Here is a 13,447-nt window from a genome sequence, read left to right as displayed (position 1 = left end):
CTATAAGTCATTGAAATTTTCGAAAATCGCCAAAATTTCGAAGTTTTCAAAATCTCAAAACTGTTGGCGAATCTAAAGGACAATGAGGCAAAATTTCGAAATCTGTCATCAGAGCGTCAAAATCGCGCGTATTTTCACTTAAATCGACACTTTTTTGTCAACAAATGGGTTTTTTGAACATTTGAAATATGCTCTGAATTCAGTTTTCGATGGGGAATTATATTCGCCAACAGTTTTTGCGAAAAGCGAAAAAAAGTTTTTTTGACCATTTTTCAGACAAGGCTATAAGTCATTGAAATTTTCGAAAATCGCCAAAATTTCGAAGTTTTCAAAATCTCAAAACTGTTGGCGAATCTAAAGGACAATGAGGCAAAATTTCGAAATCTGTCATCAGAGCGTCAAAATCGCGCGTATTTTCACTTAAATCGACACGTTTTTTGTCAACAAATGGGTATTTTGAACATTTGAAATATGCTCTGAACTCAGTTTTCGATGGGGAATTATATTCGCCAACATTTTTTGCGAAAAGCGAAAAAAGTTTTTTTGACCATTTTTCAGACAAGGCTATAAGTCATTGAAATTTTCGAAAATCGCCAAAATTTCGAAGTTTTCAAAATCTCAAAACTGTTGGCGAATCTAAAGGACAATGGGGCAAAATTTCGAAATCTGTCATCAGAGCGTCAAAATCGCGCGTATTTTCACTTAAATCGACACATTTTTGTCAACAAATGGGTTTTTTGAACATTTGAAATATGCTCTGAATTCAGTTTTCGATGGGGAATTATATTCGCCAACATTTTTTGCGAAAAGCGAAAAAAAGTTTTTTTGACCATTTTTCAGACAAGGCTATAAGTCATTGAAATTTTCGAAAATCGCCAAAATTTCGAAGTTTTCAAAATCTCAAAACTGTTGGCGAATCTAAAGGACAATGAGGCAAAATTTCGAAATCTGTCATCAGAGCGTCAAAATCGCACGTATTTTCACTTAAATCGACACGTTTTTTGTCAACAAATGGGTATTTTGAACATTTGAAATATGCTCTGAATTCAGTTTTCGATGGGGAATTATATTCGCCAACATTTTGTGCGAAAAGCGAAAAAAAAGTTTTTTTGACCATTTTTCAGACAAGGCTATAAGTCATTGAAATTTTCGAAAATCGCCAAAATTTCGAAGTTTTCAAAATCTCAAAACTGTTGGCGAATCTAAAGGACAATGAGGCAAAATTTCGAAATCTGTCATCAGAGCGTCAAAATCGCACGTATTTTCACTTAAATCGACACGTTTTTTGTCAACAAATGGGTTTTTTGAACATTTGAAATATGCTCTGAATTCAGTTTTCGATGGGGAATTATATTCGCCAACATTTTTTGCGAAAAGCGAAAAAAAGTTTTTTTGACCATTTTTCAGACAAGGCTATAAGTCATTGAAATTTTCGAAAATCGCCAAAATTTCGAAGTTTTCAAAATCTCAAAACTGTTGGCGAATCTAAAGGACAATGAGGCAAAATTTCGAAATATGTCATCAGAGCGTCAAAATCGCGCGTATTTTCACTTAAATCGACACGTTTTTTGTCAACAAATGGGTATTTTGAACATTTGAAATATGCTCTGAACTCAGTTTTCGATGGGGAATTATATTCGCCAACATTTTTTGCGAAAAGCGAAAAAAGTTTTTTTGACCATTTTTCAGACAAGGCTATAAGTCATTGAAATTTTCGAAAATCGCCAAAATTTCGAAGTTTTCAAAATCTCAAAACTGTTGGCGAATCTAAAGGACAATGGGGCAAAATTTCGAAATCTGTCATCGCAGCGTCAAAATCGCGCGTATTTTCACTTAAATCGACACGTTTTTTGTCAACAAATGGGTTTTTTGAACATTTGAAATATGCTCTGAATTCAGTTTTCGATGGGGAATTATATTCGCCAACATTTTTTGCGAAAAGCGAAAAAAAGTTTTTTTGACCATTTTTCAGACAAGGCTATAAGTCATTGAAATTTTCGAAAATCGCCAAAATTTCGAAGTTTTCAAAATCTCAAAACTGTTGGCGAATCTATAGGACAATGAGGCAAAATTTCGAAATCTGTCATCAGAGCGTCAAAATCGCGCGTATTTTCACTTAAATCGACACGTTTTTTGTCAACAAATGGGTATTTTGAACATTTGAAATATGCTCTGAACTCAGTTTTCGATGGGGAATTATATTCGCCAACATTTTTTGCGAAAAGCGAAAAAAGTTTTTTTGACCATTTTTCAGACAAGGCTATAAGTCATTGAAATTTTCGAAAATCGCCAAAATTTCGAAGTTTTCAAAATCTCAAAACTGTTGGCGAATCTAAAGGACAATGGGGCAAAATTTCGAAATCTGTCATCAGAGCGTCAAAATCGCGCGTATTTTCACTTAAATCGACACTTTTTTGTCAACAAATGGGTTTTTTGAACATTTGAAATATGCTCTGAATTCAGTTTTCGATGGGGAATTATATTCGCCAACATTTTTTGCGAAAAGCGAAAAAAAGTTTTTTTGACCATTTTTCAGACAAGGCTATAAGTCATTGAAATTTTCGAAAATCGCCAAAATTTCGAAGTTTTCAAAATCTCAAAACTGTTGGCGAATCTAAAGGACAATGAGGCAAAATTTCGAAATCTGTCATCAGAGCGTCAAAATCGCACGTATTTTCACTTAAATCGACACGTTTTTTGTCAACAAATGGGTTTTTTGAACATTTGAAATATGCTCTGAATTCAGTTTTCGATGGGGAATTATATTCGCCAACATTTTTTGCGAAAAGCGAAAAAAAGTTTTTTTGACCATTTTTCAGACAAGGCTATAAGTCATTGAAATTTTCGAAAATCGCCAAAATTTCGAAGTTTTCAAAATCTCAAAACTGTTGGCGAATCTAAAGGACAATGAGGCAAAATTTCGAAATCTGTCATCAGAGCGTCAAAATCGCGCGTATTTTCACTTAAATCGACACGTTTTTTGTCAACAAATGGGTATTTTGAACATTTGAAATATGCTCTGAACTCAGTTTTCGATGGGGAATTATATTCGCCAACATTTTTTGCGAAAAGCGAAAAAAGTTTTTTTGACCATTTTTCAGACAAGGCTATAAGTCATTGAAATTTTCGAAAATCGCCAAAATTTCGAAGTTTTCAAAATCTCAAAACTGTTGGCGAATCTAAAGGACAATGGGGCAAAATTTCGAAATCTGTCATCAGAGCGTCAAAATCGCGCGTATTTTCACTTAAATCGACACGTTTTTTGTCAACAAATGGGTTTTTTGAACATTTGAAATATGCTCTGAATTCAGTTTTCGATGGGGAATTATATTCGCCAACATTTTTTGCGAAAAGCGAAAAAAAGTTTTTTTGACCATTTTTCAGACAAGGCTATAAGTCATTGAAATTTTCGAAAATCGCCAAAATTTCGAAGTTTTCAAAATCTCAAAACTGTTGGCGAATCTAAAGGACAATGAGGCAAAATTTCGAAATCTGTCATCAGAGCGTCAAAATCGCACGTATTTTCACTTAAATCGACACGTTTTTTGTCAACAAATGGGTTTTTTGAACATTTGAAATATGCTCTGAATTCAGTTTTCGATGGGGAATTATATTCGCCAACATTTTTTGCGAAAAGCGAAAAAAAGTTTTTTTGACCATTTTTCAGACAAGGCTATAAGTCATTGAAATTTTCGAAAATCGCCAAAATTTCGAAGTTTTCAAAATCTTATAAATGTTGGCGAATCTAAAGGACAATTAGGAAAATTTCCGAAATCTGTCATCAGAGCGTCAAAATCGCGCGTATTTTCACATAAATCGACACGTTTTTTGTCAACAAATGGGTTTTTTGAACATTTGAAATATGCTCTGAATTCAGTTTTCGATGGGGAATTATATTCGCCAACATTTTTTGCGAAAAGCGAAAAAAAGTTTTTTTCACCATTTTTCAGACAAGGCTATAAGTCATTGAAATTTTCGAAAATCGCCAAAATTTCGAAGTTTTCAAAATCTCAAAACTGTTGGCGAATCTAAAGGACAATGAGGCAAAATTTCGAAATCTGTCATCAGAGCGTCAAAATCGCACGTATTTTCACTTAAATCGACACGTTTTTTGTCAACAAATGGGTTTTTTGAACATTTGAAATATGCTCTGAATTCAGTTTTCGATGGGGAATTATATTCGCCAACATTTTTTGCGAAAAGCGAAAAAAAGTTTTTTTGACCATTTTTCAGACAAGGCTATAAGTCATTGAAATTTTCGAAAATCGCCAAAATTTCGAAGTTTTCAAAATCTTATAAATGTTGGCGAATCTAAAGGACAATTAGAAAAATTTCCGAAATCTGTCATCAGAGCGTCAAAATCGCGCGTATTTTCACATAAATCGACACGTTTTTTGTCAACAAATGGGTATTTTGAACATTTGAAATATGCTCTGAATTCAGTTTTCGATGGGGAATTATATTCGCCAACATTTTTTGCGAAAAGCGAAAAAAAGTTTTTTTGACCATTTTTCAGACAAGGCTATAGTCATTGAAATTTTCGAAAATCGCCAAAATTTCGAAGTTTTCAAAATCTCAAAACTGTTGGCGAATCTAAAGGACAATGGGGCAAAATTTCGAAATCTGTCATCAGAGCGTCAAAATCGCGCGTATTTTCACTTAAATCGACACGTTTTTTGTCAACAAATGGGTTTTTTGAACATTTGAAATATGCTCTGAATTCAGTTTTCGATGGGGAATTATATTCGCCAACATTTTTTGCGAAAAGCGAAAAAAAGTTTTTTTGACCATTTTTCAGACATTTTTGAAATTTTCGAAAATCGGGAGAAAATTGGAATTTCAAAAATCTGAAATATGCTCTGAATTCAGCATTCAATGAGGAATTATATTCGCCAATGTTTTTTACGAAAATCGAAAAAAAGTTTTTTTGACCATTTTTCGAAAATCAGCACAATTTCGAAATTTTCAAAATCTCAAAAATGTTGGCGAATCTTAAGGACGATGAGAAAACATTTCGAAATTAACATTAGCGCGTCAAAATCGCGCGTATTTGTACTGGAATGGACACGTTTTTCGGGAAAAAGTGGGAACATCGAAATCTGTAATATGATCTGATTTCAGTTTTCGATGAGGAATAATATTTGTCAAAGTTTTGATCCGAATCCGAAACCGTTTTTTTTACTATTTTTTGGACACTCATTGGAGTAGTCATTACATTGTGAAAAATACAATCTGTATTGGATGAATTAGAAGTATTAACTTACTTTTTTTGTTACTATTGAAAAAAAGAAAACAATTTTTCGTTATGTATTCGGGAGTTATTTATTTATTGTGTTATTTTCTCAGGAAAAAGAAGCACAATATACATCTTATGTTGAGATAGAAAAGCTACATCCGTTTTCACTTCTAGCCCTTTGTATTCAGTTTTAAACTTATGAAGAACTTATAAAAAATTAAATGCGTTTGTATCTCTTTTTTGGTGACCATGTTGTAACGTTGGGTGTATATAGGTATAAATAAAGTTTTTCTTGTGTTTTTTTTTTTTTTTTGAATTAAGGTGTCTGTATTGAAATTCGCCTTTATTATGTTCCGTTTTTAAATTTACGACTCTTTTTATTTTGGTAATGTAAGCGAATTTAGGTATATTATGATGATAATGGCCCAAACGTATATTTATATAATTTTTTTGTACAAAAATGTATCCTTAACGTTCAAACGTTCATTTTATAGATTGTTTTCTGTTGTGATTTTTATCATTTTGCTAAATAGCTTTACATATAAGTACATTTGATTTTAAGAAGCTCTTAAAAGGCGCTTGTCTTCTGGGTTTTGTTTTTTTTTTGGTTCGGGGCAAACTTAATAAAAGACAACATAATATAAACTTTATTAATAAAAAATAGGGATAAACGCTGAATGAAATGCAAAATAAATATTCAATGTTGTTTTTTTTTCTTCATATTTTTAAGGAATTTTTTATGTTTTATTGTTTTTTGTAGATTTTTATGTACGTTTTTTGTATATTTATAGTTAATGGTGGAAATTGTTGTTGTTTATTGTAAATCTTAGAACTAATAAATACATTTACTTATGTTAAATTTAACCTATGTGTAAGGATTTGCCTTACGGTAACTTATTGTGTAGATATTTTTACAAGTTAGCACAAAAAATAAAAGTCAGATTATACAAACACAGGGAAAAATCCAGAGATGCAATCAGTACAAAATCCAGGAGAATTGTAAAATTACTGCTAATGTATTAAGGAAAATTATATTTTAATTAGAAGGCGATAGAATTAGGTCACCTTTTTGAATTTTGTTTATGTAAAATAAGAGCTTGACATTTTCCTTATTCCCTATTTCTAAAATTTCTTTGGTTTTTTTAGAACATTGCATCTCAAGATTTTTTTTTTAATTATAAATGCATCATTATTTTCATCGAGGTATAAAACCCTAAAGGAGACAAATACCAAAGGAGACAAATCCAATGCATTCCTTCGTATTGGTTTCAAACCTTAATGAAACATTAAAACAAAAAAATTATTTAAAACGCATACATCGCTTATCTTTTGTTTTCTTAAATATGTGGGTCTGTATATAAATTTTAAGTATTTTTATTGAGCATTTTGTTATTTGTTCATTTGTTGTCATGAATCGTTTGATTTATTAAATATAATATATATTTATATGTATGTCTCTATGTATGAACTGATGAATGTATATATATGGAATTTATTTATTCCTTTCTCTCTTAATAGCTGAAATTTTATTCACATAAGCCACAATTTACACTTAGAGTAACTATAAAGTATAATTATTATGTATTTAATGAATAATTTTCTTAATACAAAACAAAAAGAAACTGGGAGCCGATAAATAAGTCTTGTCAATACATGAAACTTTTTTGAGTTAATTAAGTACCAATAAATATGAAATTTTTTCTAAACCAAAAATTTAAATCACTCATAATAGAGCAAATAAATGAAATAAATCTAGATGTTTTAGGTGGTGCCATTCTAAACACATTTGACTCGCTTGCAGTGGAGTAGAATCGTAAGTTATTGGGCAAAAACAAAACCAAAATTTTTTTGATTGTTCACTAATAATAAAGAAATTCAAAATATTCAAAGTTTGAAATGTTTTCAGTGTTACACTTTCTTAAATACTCCAAATTCAACTAGAAATGCTTGGGTTGGAGTGCTTAATTTCTCAGGAAATCATAAGGTGAAAATATATATGAAGGTTAAAATAACGGGCTTTCAACAAAATGAAGATTTCATTAACTTAAGTTTTAATAACTTAAACTTCAGTTATTCATCACTATGCTGTATTGAATGAATTAGATTTAAATCTTTCAATTACACTATTGAAATTAATTTTCATGGTAAACTGTAAATGAGTTTAAATGTGTTTTGCTGCCTTATTAAAGATTTTACCAAAACTTTAAACACGATTATTTAGTACTCAATATTAGTGAAAAAATATTTTTAATAGGTCGTTTATAATCAGAGGGAAATTTCATAAAAAAAAGAAAATATTAAAACACCGCATGATTGTTGCAAAAATTGCACCCCTAAGTTTTATCTGTACAAAATCAAATGATTAAAAATGGCATTAAAATTATGAATAAATGGCGTTTAATTATTTTCATGTATGCATGCTATTCAAATATGATGCAATTTCTTCCTTAAAACTTATCGCACAAATTAAGTCTACTTATATGCAAGAACTCATCTTAATTAAGGCAATAAATGAATGAATGAATAATTGTTGATGATGTTATGGTTTCTGTCTTCTGCATAATACTATAAATGATAATATTTTAACTAATGAGGCATATGTTTTGTGAAATGACTAAAAATAAAAAAAAAACTTAATTAAATGTCGAACCTGATTGTTGTCATATCACTATGCCATCTTTACACCATTAGCTTGCTTGCACAAAAACACTTAAATTTGTTTAAACTTATGGTGGAAAAATGTCATATGACTATCATGCGTTAATAAAATTATGGTTTTATACTATGGAAACAATATAGTCGTTATATATAACTTAATTGTACATGATTTCTGTTATGTTTTTGTTTTTATAGATAGAGAGAAAGTATGTATTTTTGTATGTAATAATGAAGCATATTTATTCCCAATCGGCTTCCGGGCAAAATCCCAGAACTAATCTCCAGTTTGTCATCTTGGTTGGTATGCATGAGCAGACGCATGCATCTATCATTTAGGCTTAGGTCCGCTTAAACCCAACACGTATCGTTTATACTGCTGAATTTTTACCAATAATTTCACCACTTCGTGAATGTACAAATTTACCATCAAATTCAATGGTTGAATTTTGTTTCATACTTTCCGTTGGTGTTTGCAAAGGCTGTTTTTCATCTCTGTAGTTAAAGAATGCAGAAACAAAACAAAAACATTATATAATGAATGTAATATAATACGTTTATATTTAGGATAACTACAAATAAAAACTTATCGTACATAAACAAAAATTGCAATGCTAGATTTACAGTTATTATGATTCGTACATTTAAAAAATCTCTAAGTTTATATGGGCATTGAGTCTTCTTTATTTTACCAATGTAGCTGTAATAGTATTTTAATCCATTTAAAAATATACAGAAGTGAATAAAATTAAAAAAAAAATTCTTTTTTTTATATATGGGATGGGGGTATACTAATCTATTCATTCCGTTTGTAACACCTCGCAATAATCGTCTAAGACCCCATAAAGTATATATATTCTTGATCGTCTCGAGGTTCTGAGTCGATCTAGCCATGACCGTCCGTCCGTCGATAGAGGTCGAACGCGTATAGCTAGGCGCTTGGAATTTTTCACAGATACTTAACATCGATGTAGGCCGTTGGGGATTGCAAATTGGCCATATCGGTTCAGATTTACATACAGCTCCCATATAAATCGATCTCTTGATTTGACTTCTTGAGCACTACAAGCCGCAATTTAACGTAGTGTTTTGTTATGACTTCCTATAATTGTGCCAAGTACGGTCCAAATCAGTATTTAACCTGATATATCTCCCAAGTAGACCGGTCTCACGAATTGACTTCTTGAACCCCTAGAGGCCATAATCTGTCCGATTAGGCTGAGATTGAGTGGTTTGTCATGACTTCCAACAACTGTGCAAAGTACGGCACAAATCGGTCTATAACCTGATATAGCCTCCATATAAACCGATCTCACGATTTAAATTCTTGAACCCCTGGAAGCCGTAATTTTTGTCTGATTTGGCTGGAATTGAGCATGTAGTGTTTTGTTACGACTTCCAACAACTGTGCCAAATACCCCATATATGCCCCATATAAACCGATCTCTCGGTTTGGCGTCCCGAGCACCTGGAAGCCGCAACTTTTGTCCGATTTGGCAGACATGTTTTACGTAGTGTTTTGTTCTGACTTTCAATAAATGTGCAAAGTACGGCCCAAATCGGTCTATAACCTGATATAGCTCCCATATAAATACATTCATTTTTAGCAGAATCCATTGTGGTGGGTTTCTAAGATTCGGCCTGGCCGAACTTAGCACGCTTTTACTTGTTTCGTATATTTTCGGAGTGCTAAATGTTATTTTTAACTGCCAAAACATACCATGTTACTCGATTCGCTCAACGTATCATTTTGGCAATAAAGGCACATGAGAATCTATGACAATGTTAAAACACCCCATGCACTTTTTTCCTAAACTCATAGAAACAAGTTTGCTGAAATAGCAAACACTGGCTGCTGAAATTAGTAGTTAATTTTGCTGGATCGTTGCAGCAGTTCTGTTTTTACAGCAATAGTAGAGCAATTTCAGAGCAGCAGGCTTACTGCTGAAAAGTCAGTTGTTTGTTGAAAATGACTGCTGCTTAATTAGGGGATGTTAGAAGAAAAAAAAAATAAAACACAAATGTAAAAGTGTCTCAGTAGATGCTTATAATGACCACTGAATGTATACTTTCCATAATGTTTTTATACCCTCCACTTTAGGATGGGGGTATATAAATTTCGTCATTCTGTTTGTAACACCTCGAAATATGCGCCTGAGACCTAATAAAGTATATATATTCTTGATCGTCATGTCATTTTAAGTCGATCTAGCCATGTCCGTCCGTCTGTCTGTCGAAAGCACCCTAACTTTCGAAGGAGTAAAGCTAGCCGCTTGAAATTTTGCACAAATACTTTTTATTAGTGTAGGCCGGTTGGGATTGTAAATGGGCCAAATCGGTCCATGTTTTGATATAGCTGCCGTATAAACCGATCTTGGATCTTGAGCCTCTAGAGGGCGCAATTCTTGTCCAATTTGACTGAAATTTTGCACGTAGTGTTTTGGTGTCACTTCCAATAACTGTGCAAAGTATGATTCAAATCGGTTCATAATCTGGTATAGCTGTCTTATAGACCGATCTTGGAAATTGACTTCTTGAGCCAATAGAGCGCGCAATTCTCATTCGATTTGGCTGAAATTTTGTAAAACGGCTTCACTCATGACTTTCAACAGACGTGTCTAATATGGTCTGAATCGATCAATAGCTTGACACAGCTCCTATATAAACCTACCTCCCGATTTTGATTCTTGGGGCCCTACATGGCGCAAATCTTATCCGAATGAACTGAAATATTATTACACAATGACTTCTTACTGCTATTTCAACTAACAAAATCTGCTGTATTGAGTACACAAGTCCGCTGAAAAAACACAATGACTTCTTACTGCTATTTCAACTAACAAAATCTGCTGTATTGAGTACACAAGTCCGCTGAAAAATAAGTGTGTATTCTACTTTTTATGGTTGCCTGTTACATGTTTTGATTACTTTAGGCATTTTTTAGAATTTTTTTTAGAAACCTTGTTGGAGGAAGAGATGTTTTTAATTTGTGGAATATTACTCTAAATAAGTTGACTGACTTTGACTTTTCAGCTGTAAGCACACTACTTTGAAATTGCAGTAACACTGCTGTAATAGCAGAACCACTGCTACACTAGCAGCAATATTAACTACTAATATTCCGCAGACATTGTTTGCTATTGTCTGCAAACTTTTTTCTATGAGTGTACTTAAAATTTGTACAAACTTAGCGTTAAACTGTAAATTTAACTGTAGCTTTTTGTGTTTATGCTCAATTAGGGAAAAAGCTGTCTTTACAACATAATTATAACAGAATATAACTACTAAAATATTTTGGAATGTGTTATTATAAACAACATTTAATGAAAAGTTGAGTTAATGAGATTATGCGAGTAAAAGGGATAAGGGATTTGTTATTTGTTAGTTGATATGTTTGAACTTTTTTTTAGTTTTTTGCTTTTTTTTTGCAAATCTATTCTAGTGTTAGTTATTATACAACAAAAACAGTAAAGGGTTAAAAAAATAGTAAATGGTAATTTTTGGTAGTTGTTGCTTGGTTTTACGTACGATGGTGATATCATGGGGGATCCACCTAATTTGACTGGTGGCGGTAAAGGTAACGGTGATGGTGGGGGCTCCTTAACCAGCTGGCCACTGCAATAAGGTAGTGGGAAACGCCAACCATAAAGACTGCTTTGTTAGATGTTTGGTTTGTTTTGTTTTATTTTTGATTTTTGTTTTTTATTTGGTATAAAATGATTTTTTTGTTTGTTTCAAATACGATTAATGAATTAAATTTTGATATAGGTGAAAAGGAAAGGGGTGGTGCAAAAAGGGCGGGAAATGAAATGCACGAACATGAATGAAGTGAGTAAAACTAAATAAATGAATGTGCATACGAAATTACAAACTAAACCCAAATAGAAAGGAAAAAAGAAACTAAGAGGACAACAAAATAATCATCATTTAATATTGCACTAGAAATGAACCCAAGTTGTTAAGGACCAATAAACCAAACACAACAGTTAACTTAAACCAATGACAATGGATTGCGGTTCAAAATCAATGATTTGGGCCTCTGAAAGACCCAGTGATAATTCATATCCATATTGGCGATTTTCGCTTTTGTAATAATAACACTTTAAAAAACGTCCAGGAGTAAACACAAGAATAGGGGAAGAACATAAGAATTTTGTCAGTGCAATATTACATGATCCTGCTATAGATCTAAATACATATGTAAATAAGTAGTGACATTAAAGTTGGTATTTGTATATAAAGATCTAAAGATCACTAACCGAAAAGAGTGTTTAAAAATTGGAAAAATCAAAGAATTGACTTGGTTTATCTTATATTAAGTAGACTTACCTTCCCAATTTGGCTTCTTCATCGATTTCCGAAGGCGATCTCTTAGTGCGCCGACACATGCTGGCCATAACGCCCATATTGATGGTTACACAGCACAACAAATCAATAATGAAGAGCAACAGCAAAACGCCTCCCACAGCAATGCCAACAATTGAGGCCGAGGAAAGCACTTGTCTTTCAGCCATTTGTATTACATCGATGCCTGTGTATGTTTATAGTGCCGTTGGTTGTGGTGGTGATGGTGCAAGGCAAGCATTTTACGAAGAGTCAAATATAACGAGAGAGAGAGAGAGAGAGGGGAGAGAAATGATGGTGTTATGTTTATGATTAGTTGATGTTTCATCATTAATATTGTTAGTTTTCAAACTGGGACTGGGTTTGTGGAGCTGGGTAGGGTGAATGGGAAGGCTGTTCGCAAGAACATGTTCAAAGTAACCAATACACTATATCCTTAACTAGGTTTCTAGGTTGTATTTAACGTTCGGTATTTGCAAGATACCAAAAGACTTACATTCTAAGAGAGAGTATTTAAGAAAATCTCAAGATTACACAGCCAAGCAAGAAATCATTTGGACCACATTTCAAATATGTGGCATTTTGTAAACATATCGTAATAACAGTCATTATAAGCAACAAATGCCAAATACATTTGGCTCTTACAATGAGTAATAGGCTTTTGCCTAACTTTTTGTCTTTATGGGGCATTATGTTTTTAAATCATAGAAAACTGAGGTGGTTGGGGATATTTTATCAAAGATTTCGATGATGTTTTCATATAAGAGGGCGTGCAACTATAATATTCATAGAAACAAAATTATTTTCCTTTTATCTTAAACGCTTTTTGAAAGGATGCATAAAAAAATGGTTTCATTGAAATCAGTTTCTGTAAAAGAATTAATGAATGGTCTTTGAAAAATTTGGCAATTGGGTAAAATGCCAAAATGAACTATGTAAATGAAACAAAAGTTATGAGCTATTCACATGTCTTGTGCTAAATTTATTTGGTCTTGAAATTATTCATGCAGTCGGATATTGTTAAAAAAGGGTTCTATTTATAATAGAAACAGATTATCCTATGGTCTGCAGCCGGACAATATTCGATTGTATGAGTTATGAGCTACTTTTAAAACCTAGCCAGCAATCCAAATTGACAAATATTTAACTTTGGAGAGTATTTTGGGTTAATGTTGAAATGATTTAAAAAAAAAAAAACAAACCAAAATATAC

General features: G+C 32.4%; 1 protein-coding gene across 5 annotated transcripts in view; it reads right to left on the bottom strand.

The window, feature by feature from the left end:
* Positions 1-5,302: 5,302 nt before the first annotated feature.
* The window catches only part of LOC106092969 (fasciclin-2), a 212,720-nt gene continuing 204,575 nt past the window's right edge, over positions 5,303-13,447 (bottom strand). For 3 of the 5 annotated variants that reach the window (XM_059367933.1, XM_013259927.2, XM_013259935.2), the window contains 3 exons: positions 12,221-12,422; positions 11,420-11,506; positions 5,303-8,386 (listed from right to left, as the gene is read on the bottom strand). In XM_059367933.1, the coding sequence (XP_059223916.1) occupies positions 8,263-8,386; positions 11,420-11,506; positions 12,221-12,422 (413 nt within the window). In that variant the 3' untranslated portion in view covers positions 5,303-8,262. The remainder of the gene's footprint in view (positions 8,387-11,419; positions 11,507-12,220; positions 12,423-13,447) is intronic. The other 2 variants (XM_013259944.2, XM_013259952.2) reach the window with 1 other exon arrangement.

This window comes from Stomoxys calcitrans, chromosome 4 (assembly GCF_963082655.1).
Source record: "Stomoxys calcitrans chromosome 4, idStoCalc2.1, whole genome shotgun sequence".
Taxonomy (NCBI): Eukaryota; Metazoa; Arthropoda; class Insecta; order Diptera; family Muscidae; genus Stomoxys; species Stomoxys calcitrans.
This window is presented reverse-complemented; position numbering and strand designations above follow the sequence as displayed.